We start from the raw sequence: 24,759 nt of genomic DNA, 5'->3' as shown, positions 1-24,759 counted from the left end.
TGTTCAAATAAACAAGATTTTATTTCCTGAGGGGAAAGTGAATATGAAAGTAAACAATCTGTAGTGTATATTCATATCATAATTACAGAATAATATTTGCTAAAGTATTTGGGTCTTGTGCACAACAACTTCTGGATACTGCAAGCACTGCACCAACACCAGCTGCAAGCTTCCCCATAGAAAAATCATCAACTGTTATTGAATAATGAAATTTAAAATAAAACAATAGAATACTTAACACATTATAGCAAATGCTGGAAATGCTCTCTGTTAGCCTGTAGACATGTTGTAACATGAAATAATGTTCCAGTTTACACTTTGCAATGCAACTGCAGGAATTTAGAGGATTTCACTGTGGCTTGTGTCTGCTGTTGTGTATGGATTATTTTTATATAAAATATCCGTTAAACTACCCCACAAATAAAAGTTGCAGGATGTTAAATCGTGACTGCAAGTAGCCATAAACCAATTACTTGTTCCCCGGAAATATTATGCACTAACGTCATCGAGTTATGTGTTGTCTGATCATTGGCCCCATATTGTTGAAAGTACCTAAGTGTCCTCTCTTCTTAAGTCAATCGTGAAAAAAAAAAAAAAAAAATATCAGGTTCAACTCAATGTAATGATGAGATTTTGTGGTTACTTGAAAAATAACTGACCCTATTGTGCTTGTTATAATGACACATCAAACACCAATTTTGGGGAATTGAAGTAGAGTTTCATGAATTAGTCTTGGGGTTTTCACAGGATCAATACCAGTTAGTTTGTGCATTTAACTGCTCGTTCAGTGAAACTATGCCTCATAAGAAAACAGTACCAATGCAGAGATTAAATAACCACTGTTCACTGACTGAAAAAAACCAACTGCAGTAGTGTAATCTAGCAGCAGGATATCTTCGGCTTAAACATTTCACTTCTGTTATTTTGTATGGTGTAGATTTCAGTTTTCTGTGCAGAAAAATACTAAACACCACCTTGTGAGCAATTTTCCTTAAGGATTTCCTCGGGGATTGCTCTAGTAGTTCTGGAATGTCCTGGAGCTTTTCATGTGTTAGGACTGTTGGTTCCCTATCAGGAATCTGATTAACACTGAACCCATACCTTTAAATTTATTCACAATTTTTTTATTCCATCACAAGGTGGAACTCGCACAGTGGGAAATTCACCACAAAATTCCCTTCTTACACTTCCAGCAAATTTAGGGATAACATAAAAATGTTAGTGCTCAACTGCAGAAGTATTGTAAAGAAAGGAATAGAATTAAGTAATTTAATAGATATATACTCACCAGATATTGTAATAGGCGTTGAATCATGGCTGAGAAATGATATAATGGATGCAGAAATTTTCTCACGGAACTGGAGTGTGTATTGTAGAGATAGGATATGAATGGTAGGAGCGGGAGTATTCATTCTGGTGAAAGAAGAATTTGTAAGCTACGAAAACGCTAAAGATGACAAACATGAAATTCTAGGTGTAAGGCTCATCTCTATAGATAAGAGGCAACTTGAAGTCTTTGGAGTGTACAGACCCGGAAAGGGTAGCACAGACACTGATTCAGAATTATTTGCTATGTGTGAAACAATAAGGAAAGGAACGTGATTGTAGCAGGTGATCTCAATTTACCAAATGTCAATTGGGAAGGTAATGCAAACGACAGGAAGCATGACCTACAAATGACAAATAAGTTAATATAGGAAGGGCATCTGATTCAGAAAGTGATGAAACCAACTAGAGGGAAGAATACTCCTGGATGTGGTGCTGGTAAAACCAGATGAGCTGTATAGAGAAACCGAAGTAATAGATGGTATTAGTGATCACGAAGCTGTTTTTTGTGGTAGTTAAAAATAAATGTGAAATAAAGGAAGATATTAAAATTAGGACTATTAGGCAGTACCATATGGCTGATAAAACAGGCATGAGGGAGTTTTAAAAAGTATCTACGATCGGTGGAAAACAATCAATAAAAATGTAAACAGACTCTGGGATGGGTTTAAAGCAATTGTTGAGAAATGTGAAAATAGGTTTGTACCTTTAAAGGTAGTAAGGAATGGTAAAGATCCAATATATTATAACAGAGAAATAAAGAGACTGAGAAGGAGGTGCAGGTTTTTATTTTTTTGCTATTTGCTTTACGTCGCACCGACAGAGAAAGGCGACGATGGGATAGGAAAGGGCTAGGAAGTGGAAGGAAGCGGCTGTGACCTTAATTAAGGTACAGCCCCGGCATTTGCCTGGTGTGAAAATGGGAAACCACGGAAAACCATCTTCAGGGCTGCCAACAGTGGGGCTCGAAGCCACTATCTCCCGATTACTGGATACTGGCCGCACTTAAGCGACTGCAGTTATCGAGCTTGGTGAAATAGAGACAGAAATGGCTGTGGAAGTAAGGAGAAATTGAAGGAACTTACTAGGAAATTGACTCTAGCAAAGAAGTCAGCTAAGGATAACATGATGGCAAGCATAATTGGCGGCCATACAAATTTTAGTGAAAATGGAAGAGTATGTATAGGTACTTTAATGCAGAAACAGGTTCCAAGAAGGATATTCCAGGAATCATTAATGAACAAGGGAAGTGTGTATGCGAGGATCTTCAAAAGACAGAAGTATTCAGTCAGCAGTATCTAAAGATTGTTGGTTACAAGGATAATGTCAAGATAGAGGAGGTGACTAATGGTAAAGAAGTATTCAAATTTACCTATGACAACAATGACAATTACAGTAAGCTACAAAAGTTGAAACTAGAAAAGCAGCTGGAATTGATAAGGTTTTGGGGGATATACTAAAGACAATGGGTTGGGATATGGTACCATATGTGAAGTACTTATTTGATTATTGTTTGCATGAAGGAGCTATACCAAATGAATGGAGAGTTGTGTATATAGAGGAAAGGGTGATAGACATAAAGCTGAAAATTACAGACTAGTCAGTTTGACATGCATTGCAGGTAAGCGTTGGGGAAGCATTCTTTCTGATTATATTAGACATGTTTGCAAAATTTGTAACTGGTTTGACAGAAGGCAGTTTGGGTTTAGGAAAGGTTATTCCACTGAAGCTCAACTTGTAGGATTCCAGCAAGATATAGCAGACATCCTGGATTTGGGAGGTAAAATGGGCTGTATCACGATTGACCTATCTTAAGGCATTTGATAGGGTAGATTATGGGAGACTACTGGCAAAAATGAGTGCAACTGGCTTTGACAAAATAGTGACTGAATGGGTGGCTAAGTTTCTAGAAAACAGAGCTCAGAGAATTAGAGTAGGCGAAGCTTTATCTGTCCCTGTAATAGTTAAGAGGGGAATTCCTCAAGGCAGTATTATTGGACATTTATGTTTTCTTATATATACCAATGATATGTGTAAAGAAGTGGAATCAGAGATAAGGCTTTTTGCAGATTATGTTATTCTGTACAGTGTAATAAATAAGTTACAAGATTGTGAGCAGCAGCAAAATGACCTCGATAATGTTGCGAGATTGGCAGTAGGCAATGGTATGATGATAAACGGGGTTAAAAGTCAGGTTGTAAGGTTCACAAATAGGAAAAGCCCTCTTAGTATTAATTACTGCATTGATGGGGTGAAAGTTCCTTTTGGGGATCATTGTAAGTACCTAGGTCTTAATATAAGGAAATAATTTTTTTTTTTTGCAAGCTGGTTTACGTCGCACCGACACAGATAGGTCTTATAGTGACGATGGGACAGGAAAGGGCTAGTAATGGGAAGGAAGCGGCCGTGGCCTTAATTAAGGTACAGCCCCAGCATTTGCCTGGTGTGAAAATGGGAAACCACAGAAAATCATCTTCAGAGCTGCCGACAGTGCGGTTCGAACCCACTATCTCCCGAATACCGGATACTGGCCATACTTAAGCGACTGCAGCTAGAGAGCTCGGTAGGAAAGATCTTTATTGGGGTAATCACATAAATATGATTGTAAATAAAGGGTACAGATCTCTCCACATGGTTATGAGGGTATTTAGGGATTGCAGTAAGGATGTAAAGGAGGGGGGATATAAGTCTCTGGTAAGACGCCAACTAGAGTATGGTTCCAGTGTATGGGACCCTCATCAGGATTACTTGATTCAAGAACTGGAAAAAATCCAAAGAAAAGCAGCTCGATTTGTTCTGGGTGATTTCCGACAAAAGAGTAGCGTTACAGAAATGTTGCAAATTTTGGGCTGGGATGACTTGGGAGAAAGGAGACGAGCTGCTCACCTAAGTGATATGTTCTGAGCTGTCAGTGGAGAGATGGTGTGGAATGACATCAGTAGACGAATAAGTCTGAGTGGTGTCTTTAAAAGTAGGAAGGATCACAACATGAAGATCAAGTTGGAATTTGAGAGGACAAATTGGGGCAAATATTTGTTTATAGGAAGGGGAGTTAGGGATTGGAATAACTTACCAAGGGAGATGTTCAGTAAATTTCCAATTTCTTAGCAATCATTTAAGAAAAGGCTAGGAAAACAACAGATAGGGAATCTGCAACCTGGGCAACTACCTTAAATGCAGATCAGTAGTGACTTGATTGACTGATTGATTGATTAATCCTTTAAGAGTCTGCACAGATGGAAATATGCTATTCAGCAGTCAGTTGATAAGCTGTCAACAGAAAACGTATCACTTACGAAGCAAAGCACAAATATGCGCACCTGATCTTCGAGCATTAAGACTGCCAACAGGCAAGATCGTTCAGCATGTTATCACCGTGAGTCAACAGGAAGTCACTACTCAGCTTCTGCTAGAATGCTGTGAGAATCTACGGAAATGTTCGGACACATCGCCCTGGATTAGTGCCCTTTATGGCACTTCCATTTTGAAATCAGTCCAAATACCATGCCATATTGCAACAAGACAATGCAGATCACAAGCAGTAGCAACTACATTTGCTTGATAATAATAATAATAATAATAATAATAATAATAATAATAATAATAATAATAATAATAATAATAATAATAATAATAATAATATGTTCTAAATCGAACTAACTACCTTTACGGTTTTTGGAGACAACGAGGTGCCAAAATGTTGTCCTGCCGGAGTCCTTTTACACACCATTAAATCTACCAACATGAGGCCTATGTACTTGAGCACCTTCAAATACCACCAGACTGAACCGGAACTGAACCTGGCACCTTGGGATAAGAAAGCCAGTGTTGTTCTACCTCAGCCACTCAGTCTGGCATTTGCTTTCTAATTGTATACCAGTAGTGCACTTCTGCTAGATCACCAGATTGTCACCAACGGAAAATATCTGAGAAAAATCTATCGAAACTTTGGACATAGGTAAGTGATGTATTGGTGACTGTTGTTCTGGACACAATTAGATGCTCAGACGAGTGCTGCTTACTGTACAAGCTAGAGGTGGTCATACTGATACATTCCGTTCATTTGAAATCTACAGTATTGAAGAATAAACCAATCCTGAAGAAATCAGATGAATATCTCAATACTCTGCATTTTATGGCCAGCACAGTCTCACTTGAACAAAAATTTGCCATAACTCTTTAGAAGTAACTTAGTTATGTAAATAAATTTTATCTTCCTACAATAATTAACACACGGAATAAGAAAGAAATTAATCCATATGTATTTCATTCAGAACTTGCCTGCAAGTTTTTCTGATGCCCATCTCATAGGCTTCAGTTGGACCATCCTCACCTGCTTTGAGTTAAATAAAAAATGCTCAACATTTTATGTTCTGCCTTGCTAGTAGTTGCTGTGAATAAAGGAGGGGAGATGTTATTGGATTACCTGAGCGGTTGTTAAGAAGAATTAAAGTAGCACAAGCCATCGCTTGTAAATGTTAGCTTATAGTGTCTTCAAGGGCATTTAAGGTACAAAACATGATTATCAAAATAGTGAGTCCAGCACAAGTCATCTTTGATGTAATGCAGAGATGAACAGCGTAGGGAAGAAGTTTTCAGACTTCTTGATGATGATGATTGTTGTTTTAAGGGGCAAACATCAAAGGTTATCAGCCCTTTCAGACTTCTGAAATGTGATGTGAGTAAATCTGAAACAAACCCAAGCCCAAAAGTTTCAAGACTATGGTACAGGAGACAGTAATACTATTTGGTTCAAATATATGATGTCATGAAAAGTATTGAAAAACACTGGAAAACTGTCTTCGCAGAGTAAAGTGAAACAAAGATTTAGGTACTTTTGGTTAAATAGAATTTTGGTATTTATGACGTGTTGTTCTAGAATCAAGTGACGCTTATGTAGCCTCACGATATGAAAACCAATGAAAATAATAAATTTGCTTTGATTTCATTAAAAGAAGGATTCTTCCAAATGTGAATGGACCAATTCCATAATACAACAAAGCAAATTATGTCAACTAGATACCAGATGCAGATTCAGGCTGGTTAAAAAGATATACGACTTTTTAATCCTGTACTTATTACACAACAAGAAAAGTACTTGATCTCAACAGAACTCATGTGTTTGAAAAGAAGAAAATTATCCTTACTAATAATAATAATAATAATAATAATATACTATATAGGCCTACTGCAAAAAATATAGAAGGAATGGTGTTATCAGAATAATGTACGTCATATGATGGAATTATTATTAGCTACAAAGAGTTAAATTTATTTCCATGATGGATGATAATAAAGGTATTTCTCAGCTTAAGCCTTTTCTTTTTCTCAAGTCGGGCAGAATGGCTCAGGTGGTTAAGCATCAATCCTCTGAAGTCAACTTTGTGGGTTTGACTTTGATTCTGGTTTAGTCTGGCGATATTTGAAGGTGCTCAAATATACCAGCTTTGTATCAGGAGATTTACTGCCACGCAAAAGAACTCCTGTGGGACAACATTCCAGCACCTCAGTGTCTCTGAAAACTGTATAGTGGGACGTAAAACCAGTAACATTATTACATACCTGCCAACTTTCAAAAAGAGAAATCGGAAAGATCCTTAAGCGGAATTTTTTAACACGCGCATGCCTAACAGTCTTGGTATATAATGAAAAAGGACGGCAGGAGGGGGGGGGGGGAATTATAAACAATACTAATACAAGTCAAATATAGTACAACCTCGATGCATCGTTCCCGGAACTGTCGTTTTCCCGTATTCATCGTTGAATTTATTCAGTCTCAAAAATGTTCCATATAAACCAATGTTAAATTTCCCCGCGTCTATCGTTTCTCGAACTATCGTTTTATTGCATCAATCATCGAAAAATGATTTGTCCTCGGTCACAATTTTCCTGCATTGATCGATCGTACGTAAGAAAAATATATGCAAGTTATTTTGAATTTAGAGGGACTGCTCAATACTCTTAGCATATAATAGCAGCAACCTGTTACGCGTGAATGTACGTGCGATTCGGAATTAGTAGTCTTGAACAAGGATCTTGTAGGATGGAGTGCTGTGCGCAGGTTATTCACGCGTAACCTCACTACGAGCCTCCTGGTGCCAACGCTTCTCCTCGGCCCACTAACCGACCCCTAGAGATATTCTTGTTTACAAGAATTAAAACGTAGACAGCGTAAAACCCAAATTTGCCACCATTTTCTGCGTTAGTATAGGCTGGCTAGGACTGCCAACTTTGTTGAAAATAAGAGAAAATCGTGCAGTACGCCAGATATGTCTTAATTAGTCACAGGGTAATTAATTGTGTCGCACGTTGTGGAGTGTGAGGGATGCTAGAGGCCTGTTGACCACTTTGTTGCCTTCTGCCCAATAGTATCATTACAAGTTGGACCTAACCAAGCCAGACCAATAATCTTTTCTTAAAGCCCAGTCTTGTAACTAGTTCCTGAGTTGGCAGCTTTGCACAAGCCGCTGTGACATCGTTCGATACGCGCCGTGTTGAATTTATAACCTCCGTGACCGTCTGAGCTGAGCTGCGGGAGCCGCGACAGGTTAGGTATCTAACCTATCATTCGCAAAAGGTCTACGGAATCTTTTCCTAAATACAGGTTATCGCCGTAATATCCACGTGTATCTTTAATTTGCAATAGAGAACTGACCTTAAAGGTTTTCAATTATTACAAAATGTGAAACTAAACGGCGTAAAAGTCACGCTTTTTATTTTCATCTTGTAAGCCTATATCATGGCTACAATATATTCATACCAGTATGGTATGTATAGTATGAGCTGAATGGTTAGCACGTGTTGGCCTTTGGTTCAAGGCGTCTCGATTGGATCGAGGAATTTAAATTTCCTTGGTTAATTTTAACGATTTGGGGGCTGTCTACCGAATTAAACATTAGAATTCACCTTAGGTAGGGCCGCATTTTCATATGCGCATAGATCACCTACCATGCGTCAACTCGAAAGACCTGCACCCGGCTCTGGAAACCATGCGCCAATATTGTTTTAATAATAATAATATATTTACATAATAAAAAATGTCCCAATACAGTACCCGTATTTTATTATTTTGTTTTCCCCTATTTTTTATGTTGCGCGCATTTAATTTTCCCGCATCCGTCGTCATTTTCCCCCTGCCCCCCGAAAAATGATGCATTGAGTTTTTACTGTATACGTTATGATAACCCCTGAAATTAAATACACAAAGTTACATCTTGACGAGTGCTCATCTGTTTTCATTTAACACTGGGAACACTTTCCGTGATTGTAAAACACAAGGAAATTAAGCAGAATATGCCTCCCGAAAAGGCTGATAATATCGTTTCTTAGTTGAAATCATTAAGAAAACTACTAAAAATACTAAATAGTTAGAAATTCGTCACACAATTCCACGAGTTTCAGAACTACCGCCAATGTTACACACACGCACGCACGCACGCACGCACGCACACACACACAAACAAAGCCTTTCAGTTGCTACGAAGCAAGATGCAGTTATTAAAGTTGTTTTATATAAATTCATAGCCTGCTACTTTTCACAGATTTTTGTTCAAAATCACAGCCTGCTACTTGTTTGGGAACATCTCATTGAATGGGGTAGCAGTTGGGGTAGAACAGGTGACAAAAGCACGGTGATAATCGATAATGTGATTATCGATACATTTACCTGTCGAATTTCAAACACTGCATCTTGTCAAGACCAACTACAGTCAGAAAGGGAAACCAAGCGTGGATATTCAAAATCCATATAATAACGTTGTTCATCCGTACAACCGCAAAACACACTCAAAATCCATACATTTTATGGAAAAACCAGAATACTTGGCAGGTATGTTATTATTATTATTATTTTTCTCAAATGATCTAGGCAAAAAAAAAAAAAAAGACAGGTTCATATGTTCCAGGTCAATCAAAATTAAAAGACAAACAATTAAAATCTTCACAGTACAGATAATCTCAGTCTAATGAATAATTCTTACTGAGAGGCAATTTCTGCTTAACACTTGATGGTCGTTTTGTGTAATATTTCCCATAAAAAGCTCCCACAGTGCTACCTAAAATTAATTTGGACAAAAATGGTGGTTAAAAAAGCACTCGAAACATTACTATATATATGGAATGTACAATTAAAAGTGAAAGAGGAAAACCTGGATAAAAGTAATGTAATTGTTCCTTATTCTAACAACTTGCACCGAGTTCAAAATGCTATGGCATTTAGTATGAGAACTGGCACAACATGATGATGTCTCGAACATTAATACAACAAAAAATAAGTTGATGATCCTCCTAGCAAAATAAATAGATTGGATCTTAAAATACATCATGCCAAATTAGACAAAATTTGACACCAGGATTTGTAGGATTACAAGTATTATTGAAAGCTTTCCAGTAAATCAGAAATGATCTAGGAATGTCTAGGAGAATTAGTAGCTCAATAAAGAGAAATCTACAAATTAACAAATTGACATTGTTGCAACACCACAATATATTTAACACGTAACATCTGCAATATCCTGATATGATACTGAATGAGCCAGTAAATAAGAACAGCCTCAGGAATACCTGAGAGAATTTATAACTCAATGCAGAAACAATCTGGAAATCAACAATCTGACACAGTTTTAACATTCCACAACATTTAACATGTAAAAACTCCAATAACATATAGGACTTCCTGTCATAACTACCACTAAATTAGTCATTCAGTAAATCAGACATGATCCAGAATGTCTGAAAGAATCTGCAACTCAGTGTAGAGAAATTTACAAATCAACCATCTGACACAGTTGTAACATCCCATAACATTTAACACACAACATATCGTACCGGATTTGCAGTTTTACAAGTGCTATTAAAGGAACATTTCATTAAATAAAAATTGACAGAGGAATGCCTGAGAGAATTTTTATCTTAATGTAGTGAAATCAAATAAATGATTTGACAATGTTATACCACCCTGTAACATTTAATGCTTAACATTTTCTGTCTGGCAAATGCTACTGAAGGAATCTTTCAGAAAATAAGAATTGACCCAGGAGTACCTGAGATAGTTTGTAACTCAACACAGAGAAATCTGTAAATCAACAACCTGACATTGTTTTAACACCACATGACATTTGACACGTGTCATCTGCACTATCCTATAGAATTTGCAGTCATACAAATGCAACTGATAGGGCCTTTCACTGAATAAGAATTGACTCAGGAATGTTTGAAAGAAGTGCAACCTAATATATATAAAGTCTGTAAAATCCTTATTGTGCATAATCAGATATTAAAACTGTACAAAGCAAAGTTACTGCACAGCAACAAATTCAATATATACTTTAAAAAAGCATCAAATTTGTTGGCTGAAAAATACTTGAGAGTTGAACAAATACTGTTTCCTATCTTGTACAAACTTTTATGTCAATTTAGTCCACACCTGCTCTAAAAGCAGTCCTGGTGACCTGAAGTTTCATATCTCTGCTAAGGATTTCAATACTTTTGCCTATTAACACTGGGTAATGTTCTGCCATCTATCAGCTGGCACGGGCAGTTGCTGGTTGGTAGGCTGATCTTATTTATAGAAGACCTGCACTGTTTTCTTTTGTAATCTAAAATTAACTTTTGATTTAAAATCACTGGATTGGATAACAAACAGCATACTTTGGAGTATTCCTTGTCAAGCTCTCTTTCTTGCAGTGGGCTTCGGCATATGTTTCATTACATCATTATATCATTAATTCAGTAGACAACCAAATTACTCATGAAATTAATATTCAATTCATACACAATATTTATTTTAGTTTGCTGTCTAAAACTGATTAATAACAAATTCACACAAGAGAACATCAGTTACAGAGCAATTTGTGTAGATAACTGATGTAGTGTCAACAGTGCATTAAGTCTTCTACAACAACAAACTTGTTACTTTCATTGACCACTTTCAGTCTCATCTTTGGCTTTGACAATATGAAAGTGACAAAGTTAGGAACAGTACTAGCAACACCATTCCAATCCCTGTGGAAGTATCAACTCGTAGGGTTGGTTGGGGCGTGCCTTTCAGTGGGTTTGGCAGACCGATATGTAAAAGCACCTTCTGGCAAAGCAAAGAGAACAATGGGAAACTATAGTGAGGGAGAAATTACTCTGTGATTAATGTTCTGAGTCGTTCCTCTACCTTTTCAAAGCAATCTAACAGCCACGGCACACTGTTGCCCCCTTTCTTCACTCAAGTCAGTCTCCAGAGGCTGAACGGCCACATTTCCATCTTCCGCATCACCACTAGCTTCAATCTCCAAATCACAAGGTTTAGAGTAGCTTCAGCTGTCATTATTGAGTGAAAAGACAACATTTTCATTTACACTATTGATTCCTGCTTCTTTCCAAGCATCCTCTATTAAAGATATAGTGTGATGCATTACTTTTTCTCAAGTTTCACTACCAACTACATTCAATCCCCCAGGAATTAAGCCCTGATCTTAGGTAAATACAGAGATGCCAACCTTCAAAAGGTGGACGTCCATAGTGCCATGGACTGCTGCAGGTAAGAGAAGGTTTTGTTCAACTAAAAAACGTGTGAAATAACATTCAGCTCGTATAATTGTCACTTTGTGTCGTAAAAGAGAGACGAGAGCTTCTGCACTGTCCTTTGATGCATCCATATTCTTCCATGTCTTCTCTCAGATTTTCCATAGCATTGACAGTCATTGTGTTCTCCATGTTTAACTGAAAAAAGCACACTTGCATGTTCCAAAGAACACGTGTTTTGGTGAAAACTCTTCTGTGTAATGCTTTCGGTAATAATATATGCAAATCGTTTTTGTCTACTGTCACTCTGCTCTTCATTGCCCTTACGTTCACACAACTTATTATTATTGTTTTAGTTTATGTTGTTCTAAACTTTACAGGACATAAATCTGCAACAAAAACGTGCAAACTGAAGTAATAATCAAAGATGTTTCACTGGCTGTTAAGGTTGTAAACAAATGATGCTATTTTGTCATTTTTTCATGAACTGTTTACTATCATAGTCTCTCCAATGTACAAAATTAAGAAATTATAAAGAGCATTTTGATTTCGTGAAATCTGTAATGATAAATATTGTTTCCGTATTACTGTAATACATATGAGAAAACCGTAGAAACTACAAAAATCCATTGTAGTTAGCAACCTTGTAAATGTAAATATCTTGTTGAAACTCCTGACATACGTCTTTACCTGTGCCCATATTAACTCAATTCAGTTGAAGTTGAGTGGTAGGGAGATAAATTAATTGGCCAATTTCATCAACAAGGAACTGGGATTTGTGGATATTGATGAGTTTGTTCAGTTCTGCTTTCCACAGTTTTGAAGAACAACCCTCTTCCTCTTTCCTACATATTTTCCTAATTAGACAGTTAGAATGTTGTTCTTTACGTTATGTACCATGATTGTTCTATAAAGAACTTCACCACCTGGAATAAAAGTTCCTTTTCAAAGTAATTACTAACAGCGCACACCAATTGCATAGCTTGGCTTTGAGGAGTGATACCATTACCTATGGAGTAGCTTTCTAAGGCATTATTATACCACAATAACATGTCTGATGATGATGCTTGTTGTTTTAAGGGGCCTAACATCGCAGGTCATTGGCCCATAACATGTCTGAATAAACTGTAAATAAAAGGAACTTCTTGTACAACGCAATATGCATATTGCATGAACTCTATTAGAATGTGATCCCATGTATAACATACAGTAAAAACACAGTAAATTACATGGAATGACCACTTTAACATTAGCCACTATTGTAGGAACTGCATAACAGCAAAAACACTCAGTTGCATGATCCCTTCAGCACATGGCCAAAGTCAACAGTTAATGGTCAAAAGGAAGATGAGGTGATATAAGCTCATCTTTTTTTCAATCACAAAGTAAAATCTCTCCCACTTTACCTCACTTCTCGTATTCCTAGTATACCTCTCCAATGACACCTAGGCTGTGTGTGATGGCTGGTGGTACAGTTGTTAGGGATCCAACCAACATTTTTGCTAAGGACTAAACGTACATGAAACTGTAGTACTTGAACAACCCTCATTACATGTATTATACAATCAAATTTTGCATATATGTAACCTAAACATGAGATGTAAAAACATCACAAGGTATCAGTAAATTCATCAAAGTTCATACAATAGGGTTGCAGTTAACTTTCACTCACATGTAGGGTAAACTCATGTAATTCTGTAATAATAAGCATTCTAGTTCATTTTCACAATTAAATATTACAAAAATGTCTTTTTAAAACTGTAAATTACTATTGAATGTATGTTTGTTGAGGCCTTGCATGTCAACAAACTACAATACATCTTTGAAAAACAACTACGCTTCTCGTAATTCCATGGTAACTTCTTTAATTGTAAGGTAGTACCACCTTAAATCCATGACAATTTAGTGCAAAAGCCAGAAGCCAATCCCGTGATGTAGGAGTAGCTTGTCTGCCTCTTACTTGGAGGTCCCAGGTTTGATTCCCGGCCAGGTCAGGGATTTTTACCTGAATCTGAGGGTTGGTTTGAGGTCCACTCAGCCTATAGGATTAAAATTGAGAAGCTACCTGATGGTGAGATGGTGGACCTGGTCTAGAAAGCCAAGAATAATGGCCGACAGGATTCATCGGCTGACTGCACGACGCCTCGTAATCCGCAGGCCTTCAGGCTGAGCAGCAGTCGCTTGGTAGGCCAAGGCTCTTCAGGACTGTTGCGCTAAGGGGTTTGTTTTTTCATTTTTGTAAAAGACAGGAAACAACGCACTTATTTAATTCTTCTTCTGGGTTGAACTGTGTTTTTGTTTTCTGTACAATCCGTACCATTTGCTGACATTTCAAATACACTGCAGTATTTATGTTCAATGTAGTTATTCGAATTAGGCCTATTATCTGTAGGCCTCGAATTTTTAGGAGCCTAAAATAGGCTTTCAAATATGACAAAGGTTCTAAAAATATATTTTAGATAGCTTCAGGTTTACATATTTTAATAAGTATCAATTAAAATAACATTTTTATTTTGCTAAATTGACAATAACTCGTTAAGAGGAAATACGAAACACATTTCAATCATCTCTTTGCTGCAAACATCACAAAATACACTGGCGGGAAAAAATATCCAAATACCAAGAAGGGTTGTGCTAGATTAATGAACGTTGGTAGGCGTGTTTATACATATGAAAGATGACCTTGATTCAAATTTCCCGAAAATCGCATTAGCGCGCCTTTGCACATCAGGTTTGCTTTAAATACAGGCTGTACTATGCGAGAGTGTTAGTTATCTGTGAGATTGGACGGAGTGACTGTGAGTAGGTCAAGAATGCCTTTACGATGACGGAGAGGCCAGCATCAACAGCTCACTGTGGTTGAATGAGGCCGTATAATAGGGCTACGTGAAGGTGGATTTTCCTTCCGCGCTATTGCAGAACAGCTTGGCAGGAATATCTCCAATGTGCATGTGTGCTGGCAGCAGTGGTCACGAGAAAGTACGCTCGCAAGAAGACCGGGCTCTGGATGTCCGCATGGCTCCACCGAAGGGAGGACCGCTGTATGCAGCATATGGCTGTGCCGCAGCGGAAAGCGTCTGCAGCAGCAATTCGAGTGACAGTTGGCACCATACTGACGCAAGGAACTGTTTGAAATAAGTTACTTGAAGGAGAGCTCTGAGCCAGACACCCTGCGGCGTGCATTTCACTTACCCCAAACCACCGCCGTCTATAACTTCAGTGCTGTCAAGCGAGAGCTCATTGGAGGATGGAGTGGAGGTCTGTTGTGTTTTCCGATGAAAGCAGGTTCTATCTTGGTGCCAGTGATGTCTGTGTGTTGGTTAGGAGGAGGCCAGATGAACGTCTGCATTCCACCTGTCTGCGGCGTCGACACACTGGACCTACACAGGAGTTCTGGTCTAGGGAGCAATTTCCTATGACAGCAGGAGCACTCTCGTGGTTATGCCACGCACCCTGACTGCAGATGTGCATGTCCGTCTGGTGATTCGACCTGCTGTGCTGCCATTCATGAACAGCATTCCCGGGGGTGTATTCTAACAGAGTAATGCATGCCCCCATGCCCCTGTTGTAACACAACATGCTCTACAATGTGTCGACATGTTGCCTGGGCCTGCTCAATCCCCCCGATCTGTCCCCAATCGAGAACGTACGGGACATCACTGGACGACAACTCCAGCATCATCCACAACCGGCATTGATCGTCCCTGTATTGACCGACCAAGTACAACAAGCACGGAACTCCATCCCACAAGCTGTCATCCGGCACCTGTACAACACAATGCATGCACGTTTGCATACCTGCATTCAAAAATCAGGTGATTGCACCGGTTACTATTGGACCACCATGACACATTTGTGATTGCTTTTCTCGTTTGGATATTAACCTGTAGTCTTGTACCTTTAATCAACTGATTATGTTACCTCGACAAATATATTGCCAAAATTTCCATATTCTACATTCCTTATTTCATAGTGTTTGGATATCTTTTTCTGGCAGTGTATAATTTTACCATCCAATGTGGAATGGGGAAACTCCTGCAAACACTGTTTAATTAAATAATAATGTTATTTGCTTTACGTCCCACTAGCTACTTTTATGGTTTTTGGAGACGCTGAGGTGCCAGAATTTAGTCACACAGGAGTTCTTTTACGTGCCAGTAAATCTACCGACACAAGGCTGACGTATTTGAGCACCTTCAAATACCACCGGACTGAGCCAGGATCAAACCTGCCAAGTTGGGGTCAAAAGGCCAGCGCCTAAACAGCCTGAGCCACTCAGCCCAGCTGTTTAATTAAAAGCATTTTTAATTGAAAACAAGAAAGGGAACCTGAGACATATTTTCTTATTTTCCACAATTTTTGAGCAATCACAATGAAATTGTTATGAAATATGTAGGACTATTATGGAAAGAATATATCTTAATTTCAGCTTAATATCCTTATTAGTTTATGAGATATGATGTACTTTGTGTTTATGACACTCGTGAAACAGGCAACTTTCAAAAAGTTCCCTGCGGGATGGATTTTTACCTGAGAGTTTGAAAACTTGTGAAATGTTTCTTCCTTATAACATAAAAAAACTCTAGGATGGAATTTTTGATTCACCCTATGTTGCTCAATTAACTCCTGTTTCAATTTTTAAATTTTATTTCATGTAATTTCCCACTAATTTTCTGTACATTTTGCCTCATAAAGTGAGTATATTGAAGAAGAATGCAAAATTCATCCTACAATTTCTTTGTTAGGTCACATAGAAGCTACATACCAACTTTGGTAAATATAGGCTAAGATTCGACCCGCATGGAGCACTGCAGGTTATAAAAATGGTGTTTTGAGTTAAATGAATTTTAGTTCTAATGCCATTAAAAATTTTCATTATGGCCTTTCCAAATCTCTTAAAATTTACCAGCACTAAAACTCCTACCCTCCTGCTTCTTTTTGGCTTCCTGTCTGTGTACCTTGAGGATTTTCAGTTTTTTCCTGGCTGTTTTCTTTTGTTGTGTGACTGACCGCTGACTGTCAAATTTTCTTCTTTCATCTCTTTGTGTGGCAGGTTTGGTGGATACTGGTGAATGTTTATAATTCCTTACAGCCATTTTCATTTCTTGTGTTGCACTACATCACATGTTGTATTCTGCAACTGCATTAGAAACAGCTATTCCGAGTCTTTTTGAGGACACAAAGGTCTCTTTTGGACACTTTTTCCATATACATACATGAAGACTTTCATTGACGTTTTGAGTAGTCCCTCTACAACATCTAGACAGAAGTTCTGTTGATGCCAGCCTTTGGTATACGGGCACAATTTTCAACAGCACTGCAGTAGTGAACTGAACTGAAATTTTTTGTGGGTTTTGAGGTGTTTGTCCAGTTGCGATACTGTTGTTGGAGAAGCACCATGATTCAGGTCCTTGGGGGCATTTCTTAGGCTTAGGATCATCATCTGTGGAGGAGTAATGGTATAGTGTGGCATATATTGCAGATTTCATATTATCTACTGAGGGAATATTTGCACATATTACCTGCCTATAATAATTCGTGAGCTTCACAATAGTTGCTTCTTTCAAACTTCCAGACCCCTTTCTACGAAGTGTAGTTCCTTTTACTTTCCATTCTTTCACCAAATTCGCCAAACCGGTTCCCAACCTTTCTGCAACATGGTTAATGCACTCTTCTTTCCTTAATTGTACATCTGGTCCATATACTGCTTCATTTGAAAGGTGGAGAAATGTTTTGGCATCCCCATCAGAAAGCACAGTTGTGTAGCGCATGCCATATTCTTCCACTGATCTTTTCCATAAAATATCAGCTGCAAATACTTCCATTGCTACAGATGATTCCTGGAGCATTCCCCACATGCTTTATGACCTTCCAGCAATATATTATATTCTGGAGAATCATCACCCAGTTCATGAGCCGTTACAACACACATGTGACAATATTTAGATAACACATTGTAATCTATAACTAATCAACTCAGAATGTCGATCACTATGCCAATGCCATAGAGAGATGTATGGCCACGCTTGTGCCTAGTTCCATCAAATGATACAGCAATGTCAAGCACTTGTTTACCTACATTGGATGGATCTACTTCCTCATGATTTGATATAATATTCACTAACAATTTCCCACAACCTTGCTTGCAATTCACTAAACTGACCAAAACAAACCCAATAGTAAACAAGGAAGTGTATAGGCTGATGTCAGGCTGTCCACTAACTTATTAAATATATGTATTTGATTACAACTCTCAAACATATTAAAACACTACTTCTAAAAACACATAGAATTTTTTCAAGTCAAATATATTCACTAGAATGGATATAATTATAAACATGTTCTAAAATATAAAGTTTTATGATGACTAAATTGTAGGTTCAAGTAGTTCCTAACATAGCCAACAGATGGCAGTATACTGTATCTTCCAATATTAAAAAATAGTGTCACCTCAATGCTACTGTAAAGAGGGGATTAATGGTAAAAGAAGGGACACGGATAGCCGAGCATACAGGCGTGGTGGAGAATTAAATGACCGTGCAGAGCCATTTAAAAACGGCCATAACTACGTCAAAAATAGTCACAGTGGCACAAAACCACTTTTGTTATGTAGAGGAAGGTTAATATAATTTATTTATGCCAGAATTCAATTTTTGACAATTCCATCCATTTACCAAACCAAACCAAACCAGACCCCATGGCACTACAGCCCTTGAAGGGCCTTGGCCTACCAAGCGACTGCTGCTCAGCCTGAAGGCCTGCAGTTGTAATGTGGTCAGCATGATATTTCATCCATTTACCGAAAAAAATGTGTCCCAGGTCCCCTTATTAAGTGCATATGTGGAGCAGAAGTTAGAAAATATTTCTGTTCTTTGAATTACATGACAATGCACGAGTTTATCTTAACTTAAAACACAAGATGTACTTAACCCTCTACTGCATGAATTATTTTTTGTTTTCGTTTGGTGAAGAAAATTTCAAGCTTTAACGTTCAACATACGCTCAGTGTATTAGATGTACCAGCAATTCTTAACTGGGGCTAATAGCTTAACACTCATATGTGATATGGATTGCCATTGTTGAATATATATACGATTTTTCACGATTTTACGCTAAGCTTTTAACATTCAAAGACCGAACATTACTACCTACTGGCCATGGGTACGTCATGGCCATGCAGTAGAGGGTTAACATCACAAGGAATTAGTACATTCACTTTTGATCCTCTCAAAACTTACCAGTTACTTTAAAGAAAAATTTACATTTCTCTGAAAATGGCAAGTCATAAAATTTAATCTATTTGACGTCTTACTCTTCGTCGTACTACCTTCCATTCTCTCGCCCTCCGGTTTTGAAGATCTCGAATCTTCTTCTTTGCCCACAGCAGCCAAACAATGCCGATCAGGAAGCAGACAACAGTTTCTACGTAGTATCCATCCACTCCTACACATCCCTGTAAAGAACAAAAGAGTTATGTACACACATTAAAAAATAAAATATTTCAAAACAAATAATATCAACATCAACTTCTAACGGCTATGCCCTATTGCTGCAATCATACGTTCCTATTCCTAGATAGAAACCCCCATTTCTTCAAAGGAATTGTAACACAAGCTCCTCCACGCAGGGGAGTTTTGGTTGTCGTCTTCCTTTCTTCTCCAGGACTTTCCCATCTAATATGCATGAGATGAAAGGATAGTGTCTTACTAAATGACCTAACAATACAGCCTTCCTTTTTCCAATTTGATGTATTAGATCTCTCTTCTCATTAAATTTCAACACTTCGTCAATCTTTATCTTTTCCATTCAACTTGTACTTCTTACTCTTCTCTCACATTTCTTCTACTCTACTTTCAGTCTCTTCTTTTCCAGCACACTCAGATCCCATGCCTTACATTCATACTGCAGACATGCCAACTTTCAAAAGTGAAAAATCAGGAGAAATTTCGCAGCGAATCGCGACATATTACGACACATCACTGATGGCAGAACATGTACAAATTCATTATAATTCAATACATTAACAATTCTATTTGCCCATATATATATTTTTCATCACTTACATCTTAATACTCAATACCGGACATACCTGAACTGTAGGAACATGCGACTTCTGATCCTTCAACATGGTGATCACATTACGACTAATTGTTGTTCAACACACACCAGTAGCTGACTTAGCACTCTTCAGAAACTCAGAATTAAATTTTTGCTCAAAACAGTTGCCTGGCTGAACTGATTTCAAGGTTAAAAGTTTCTCCAAAGTTTGTTCTGACAGCAAGGATCTGAACTGTGTTTTTGTCTTTGTGACTCTGCTAAAAATCTTTTCACATTCTGCATTGCTATGTGGAATTGATAAAATAGCAAGCATCACCTTAGAGAGTCTGACATATTTAAGTACACCATCAGCTGATTTCATCTGACCGACCAATGCCCATTGAACATCAATTCCTCCTTTTGCCAGGTCTGTTTCTTCGAGCTGAAAGTTACAGAACTGGGAGTGCAGAATATCAGTTTCTTTATCCAAATGTTCCGTTTCACTAGTCAAAATGTTCGGACATTTGTTAATGAAAAATCTAAGGCTAGAAAATGATGCCTTACTTATAGCAAAAATATTTGCAACTTCTGCATTAATTAAAACATCTTTGAATGGAAATTTGAGTACCATGTAGTCACACGATGAAGAGAAATACTTTCTAACAGACTTAAAGAATATGCACTTTTCCTCAGACTTCAAGGTGTTCACTAAAACAAACGCAGAGTTCCCTATCATCAGATCACAATCATCCTTTTGATTTGCTGGAGTATGATAATCTACATCAAGGAGAGAGGAGTTTTTTTTAATAACTTCTGGTTTCACAAACCTTGCCATCACATTCTTCAACAGTTCCTCCTAAGTGGATGTGCGGCATACTTGACTGAAGAGCTATGTTTGGATTCTCAAAGATATCCATAAAACTTGAGAGAAAAAGGCAAAAAGATTTATGTAAATTTGATGAAAGGAACATGAAAAGTTGTTCTTCACGTGACAATGCGTAAAAATTAGTTTCATTTTTTTTTTTAAGTGAAACTGATGACTTGGTTTTCCTTTTAACTGAGAAGTGAGGTGAAATGCTATGACAATCCTTAACGTTTTCAGACAAACAAGACACATCTGCACTTAAACAGTGCTTAGGAATTTTGTAAGTCTTCAAAGTTCCCATCTGAGAATCCTTACTCACAATTTCGCTCCTGAATAATGTAACCAAAGGGTCCCACTGAAGCAAAATCCTATCTAAACACCTTCTTAGTGATAACCATCGAGTAGGCACATGTTTCAGAATTTTCCTGATCTCTGTGTTGTGTAAAGTCTGAAATTCTCTGAACTTTTCTTTCCTCTTTGCACTCCTTTCCAGATAAAATAAAATATATCAATTATACTTTCATCTACATTTATGGGCAAACACGCCGCACTCTTCTCGGCAGCAAGATTAATTAGGTGACAAGAGCAGCCTACGATGATTATGTTACTATTTTCCCGCTTCAAACATCCTGCCACACCATTCTTTAATCCTACCATTACTGGAGCATTATCAGCACCAAGAGCTAGGCAGTTTTTTTGAATGGAATGCAGAATTCCCGAAAAGTTAAGAGCAAAAGATTGGCAATGTTAGCTCCAGTAGCATCCCCTTCTAAATTATGCACAGAGAGTAGACAACTCTGAATTTCATTGAGTTCAGGCCTAAAAAATGGGATATATCTTCAAGTCGCTCTTATTGCTACCATCAGTAGCAACAGAAAATGCATTCACCTGCAAATGTGATCCAATTTTCGCCCTTTCTTCCATGCACATTTCTGTAATGATAGCCGCCGTTTTCGTTCTAGCACACCCATATCGTTTAGCGATTTCCAAATCAGGAAACATTTTGCGAAACAAAGGTCCTGCGTGATTGACACAATTTACAGGCAGGTTATGTTCTACTATAAATGGCGTAAATAACGCCTCAGCATTCGTCACAGGATTTACATCTTAGTTTTTACATGAAAAGTTCAGTTTCTGGTTTCTTTCTACACACTGGACACTCTCCTTATATTTTTTCGTCTGCATATGCTTGAGTACATCGCATTTCCCGCCATGTGCAACTGAAAAATTACACCTACATATAGTACAGAATGTGAACATTGGTCCCTTTCTGGATTCACTCAAACACGGAAACTCTTCCCTATAAGCACTTTTAAACATTGCATCATATTTCTTTTTTGACATTTTGGCCAAAACAAATATTAAGGCACAACACGAGCACTCCTGCAGGTCTTGCCCCGACTATGGTGTGTATGGTGTGCTACTTCTGAGGTTAGGTTGCTCCAAAGAGAATGTTACTTGTTTGACTCGCTTAAAAGAGAATGACTGTATTATAGACCAAAGAGCAGCACATGACTGGCCACCGTGCCCCGTACTGCCATCTGGTATCTTTATTAGAACTACTATCAACCAGCCATACTCAGCCATATATCGACAGAATGAGGAAATCCGCGGGAGTTTAAAATAATACAAAAATTACGGGTATTGCTCTGAAAATCGGGAGACCAGACCCGGCGATCGGGAGGAACGATGAAAAATCGGAAGTCTCCAGCTCAAATCGGGAGACTTGGCACGTCTGATACTGCAATACGGAAGGTCGCTCCATCCACCATTTTGTCGTAAATCAGGGGGAGAAGCAGCAGAGCCTGGACAGGATGGGGTTTGATATCACTGCTGCGCCATTGGCCACTGCCTATGCACTCACTCAGGAAGGAGGAGCCTGAAGTGGGATCAGCCAGTCTCCCTGTAGTCTCTCGCTGGAGCTACTAGTGTTGACCAGAAACAACGAGAACTGTTGAGGTTTTTTTTTTTGCTAGTGGCTTTATGTCGCACCGACACAGATAGGTCTTATGGCGATGATGGGATAGGAAAGGGCTGCCAACAGTGGGATTTGAACCCACTATCTCCCGGATGCAAGCTCACAGCCGCGCGCCTCTAACCGCATGGCCAACTCGCCCGGTGGAGTACTGTTGAACTGAGGGCCATACAATTCCAGAAGCTTCCATAGGCTTGTAATGACCAAAGTCTTTCAAAGGGCCGACTTGCCAGCAGTGGTTCAGTTCGGTCCAGTGTGTGGGTCCAGTTGAGTTCAGTCCAGTTGGAGTGGAGAACTGAGTGTAACTAAGTGCTGCTGTGGACGTTGACAGCCTGAGGTTGACGAGGCAGTCTGCAGAGTGTTCTGTCCATGGAACTGAGTGTTCGTTCTGCCCGCCTGTCCCCGTGAAGTTGAGTCTTTGTGGCCAGCGGCTGTGAGTTAACGTCGTGTCTCTGGTGCAGCGTGGAAGTGATCAGTGGGTATCGGCATGAGGCAGTGAACAAAGTTCTACTGTGAGTACAGGCAGTGTACTCATACTGCCACTGCCTATGCACTCACTCAGGAAGGAGGAGCCTGAAGTGGGATCAGGCAGTCTCCCTGTAGTCTCTTGCTGGAGCTGCTAGTGTTGACCAGAAACGAGAACTGCCGAGTTTTTCTTTTTGCCAATGGCTTTACATCGCACCGACACAGATAGGTCTTATGGCGACGATGGGATAGGAAAGGGCTGCCGACAGTGGGATTCAAACCCACTATCTCCCGGATGCAAGCTCACAGCCGCGCGCCTCTAACCGCATGGCCAACTCGAGCTGAGGACTGTCGTGTGAGGGATCTGAACTGAGGACTGTAAAAGCAGCAGCAAGAGTAACTATGCGACTAAGTTAGACTGTAAGTGTTATTGAACAAAGACTGAGTGTGAATTAGTAGGACTGAACATTGAGAACTTAGAGGGAGTGTGAACCATGTAATTATGTGTTCTGTACTGTGAGTGCAAATTGTGGTACTGGTATGCCTGAGTGTTAATGTAAATAGTTAAGTAGTTAGATAATAAATTTTAGAAGTTTAATACTACCAGTTTTATGTTCATTTAATTATCCCACGAAAACGTAACAATACAATCGAAACATAGGATTTTATACCTTTCTTCTTTGCTGTCATACTTAGGTTCTCGTTGGATATGGGGGACCACCTGTTCTGAATGCTTGTTTCTAATATGCTATTTTGATCTCTTTAGTATATTTGTTGTCATTGGTGAGTGTGCTTCCTATGTACCAAAAGCCACTTATTTCCTCTAGTAGTGTTTTCTTGCTAATTATCCAAGAACACTTCCTCTTGCTACTTTAACTTACTACCGTAACTTAAGAATTCCCTGTAATTTTTTTCAAGTTTCCTTCAGTACCTTGTGGGTATCCTATTCATATCTCTTTCCATATCTGCAACAATGACAATATGATCTGCAAACTTTATGCAGTATATATTTTTACTTCCCATTTACCTCAATTCCATTTATAGTTTGCTTCATAACTCCAACAGTTTAACTCAAGCTACCGAAGGAAGCGGTTGTGCTGAGTGGAGTGTGCAGAACAATGGTTGGTGTGGAGCAGTACCGAGCAGCAATAGGAAGGTGGTTATGGAGAATGAAATGAGAAAAAACTGAGGAGAGAGCACAAAAGTGACTTATGGAAGATAGGAGAGATGGTGGTGGTGGGTGTGGTGGTTACGACGCTGTTAGTTATTGGGGGCGTGGAACTTAATCCCGGCCCGAATGCTAACGGCAATATGAGTTGGGACGACATGGAGGCTATTAAAGGAATAGTTAGAGAAGAGGTGAAGGATGTTTGTACAACAGAACAACTAAAGCAGATGTTCCAGAACCAGTCAAGTAAATCCGAAGAGCTGGAGAGATGGATAAAGGACAAAACTGAAGAGGTAGCGGCAAAGACAGGAAATAATGAAGAAGAAATCAGGAAACTGAAGGAAAAAGTGAAAAATCTGGAAGAAGAAGTAATGAAATTGAAGAAAGTAGAGGCAAACAGTGGACAGGAAC

The 24,759-nt window shown here is 38.6% G+C and overlaps 1 protein-coding gene across 2 annotated transcripts in view; it reads right to left on the bottom strand.

Moving 5' to 3' along the window:
* Positions 1-5,709: 5,709 nt before the first annotated feature.
* Positions 5,710-24,759, bottom strand: part of LOC136864620 (acetyl-coenzyme A transporter 1) — a 498,114-nt gene continuing 479,064 nt past the window's right edge. The window contains exons 9-10 of one of the 2 annotated variants that reach the window (XM_067141859.2): positions 19,151-19,291; positions 5,710-6,014 (exon numbers count right to left, since the gene is read on the bottom strand). In XM_067141859.2, coding sequence (XP_066997960.2) covers positions 5,985-6,014; positions 19,151-19,291 — 171 coding nt within the window. In that variant the 3' untranslated portion in view covers positions 5,710-5,984. The remainder of the gene's footprint in view (positions 6,015-19,150; positions 19,292-24,759) is intronic. The other variant, XM_067141861.2, reaches the window with a different exon arrangement.

This window comes from Anabrus simplex, chromosome 2 (assembly GCF_040414725.1).
Source record: "Anabrus simplex isolate iqAnaSimp1 chromosome 2, ASM4041472v1, whole genome shotgun sequence".
Classification (NCBI taxonomy): domain Eukaryota; kingdom Metazoa; phylum Arthropoda; class Insecta; order Orthoptera; family Tettigoniidae; genus Anabrus; species Anabrus simplex.
The sequence above is the reverse complement of the archived record's forward strand: the minus strand, read 5'-3'. Positions and strand labels throughout refer to the sequence as shown.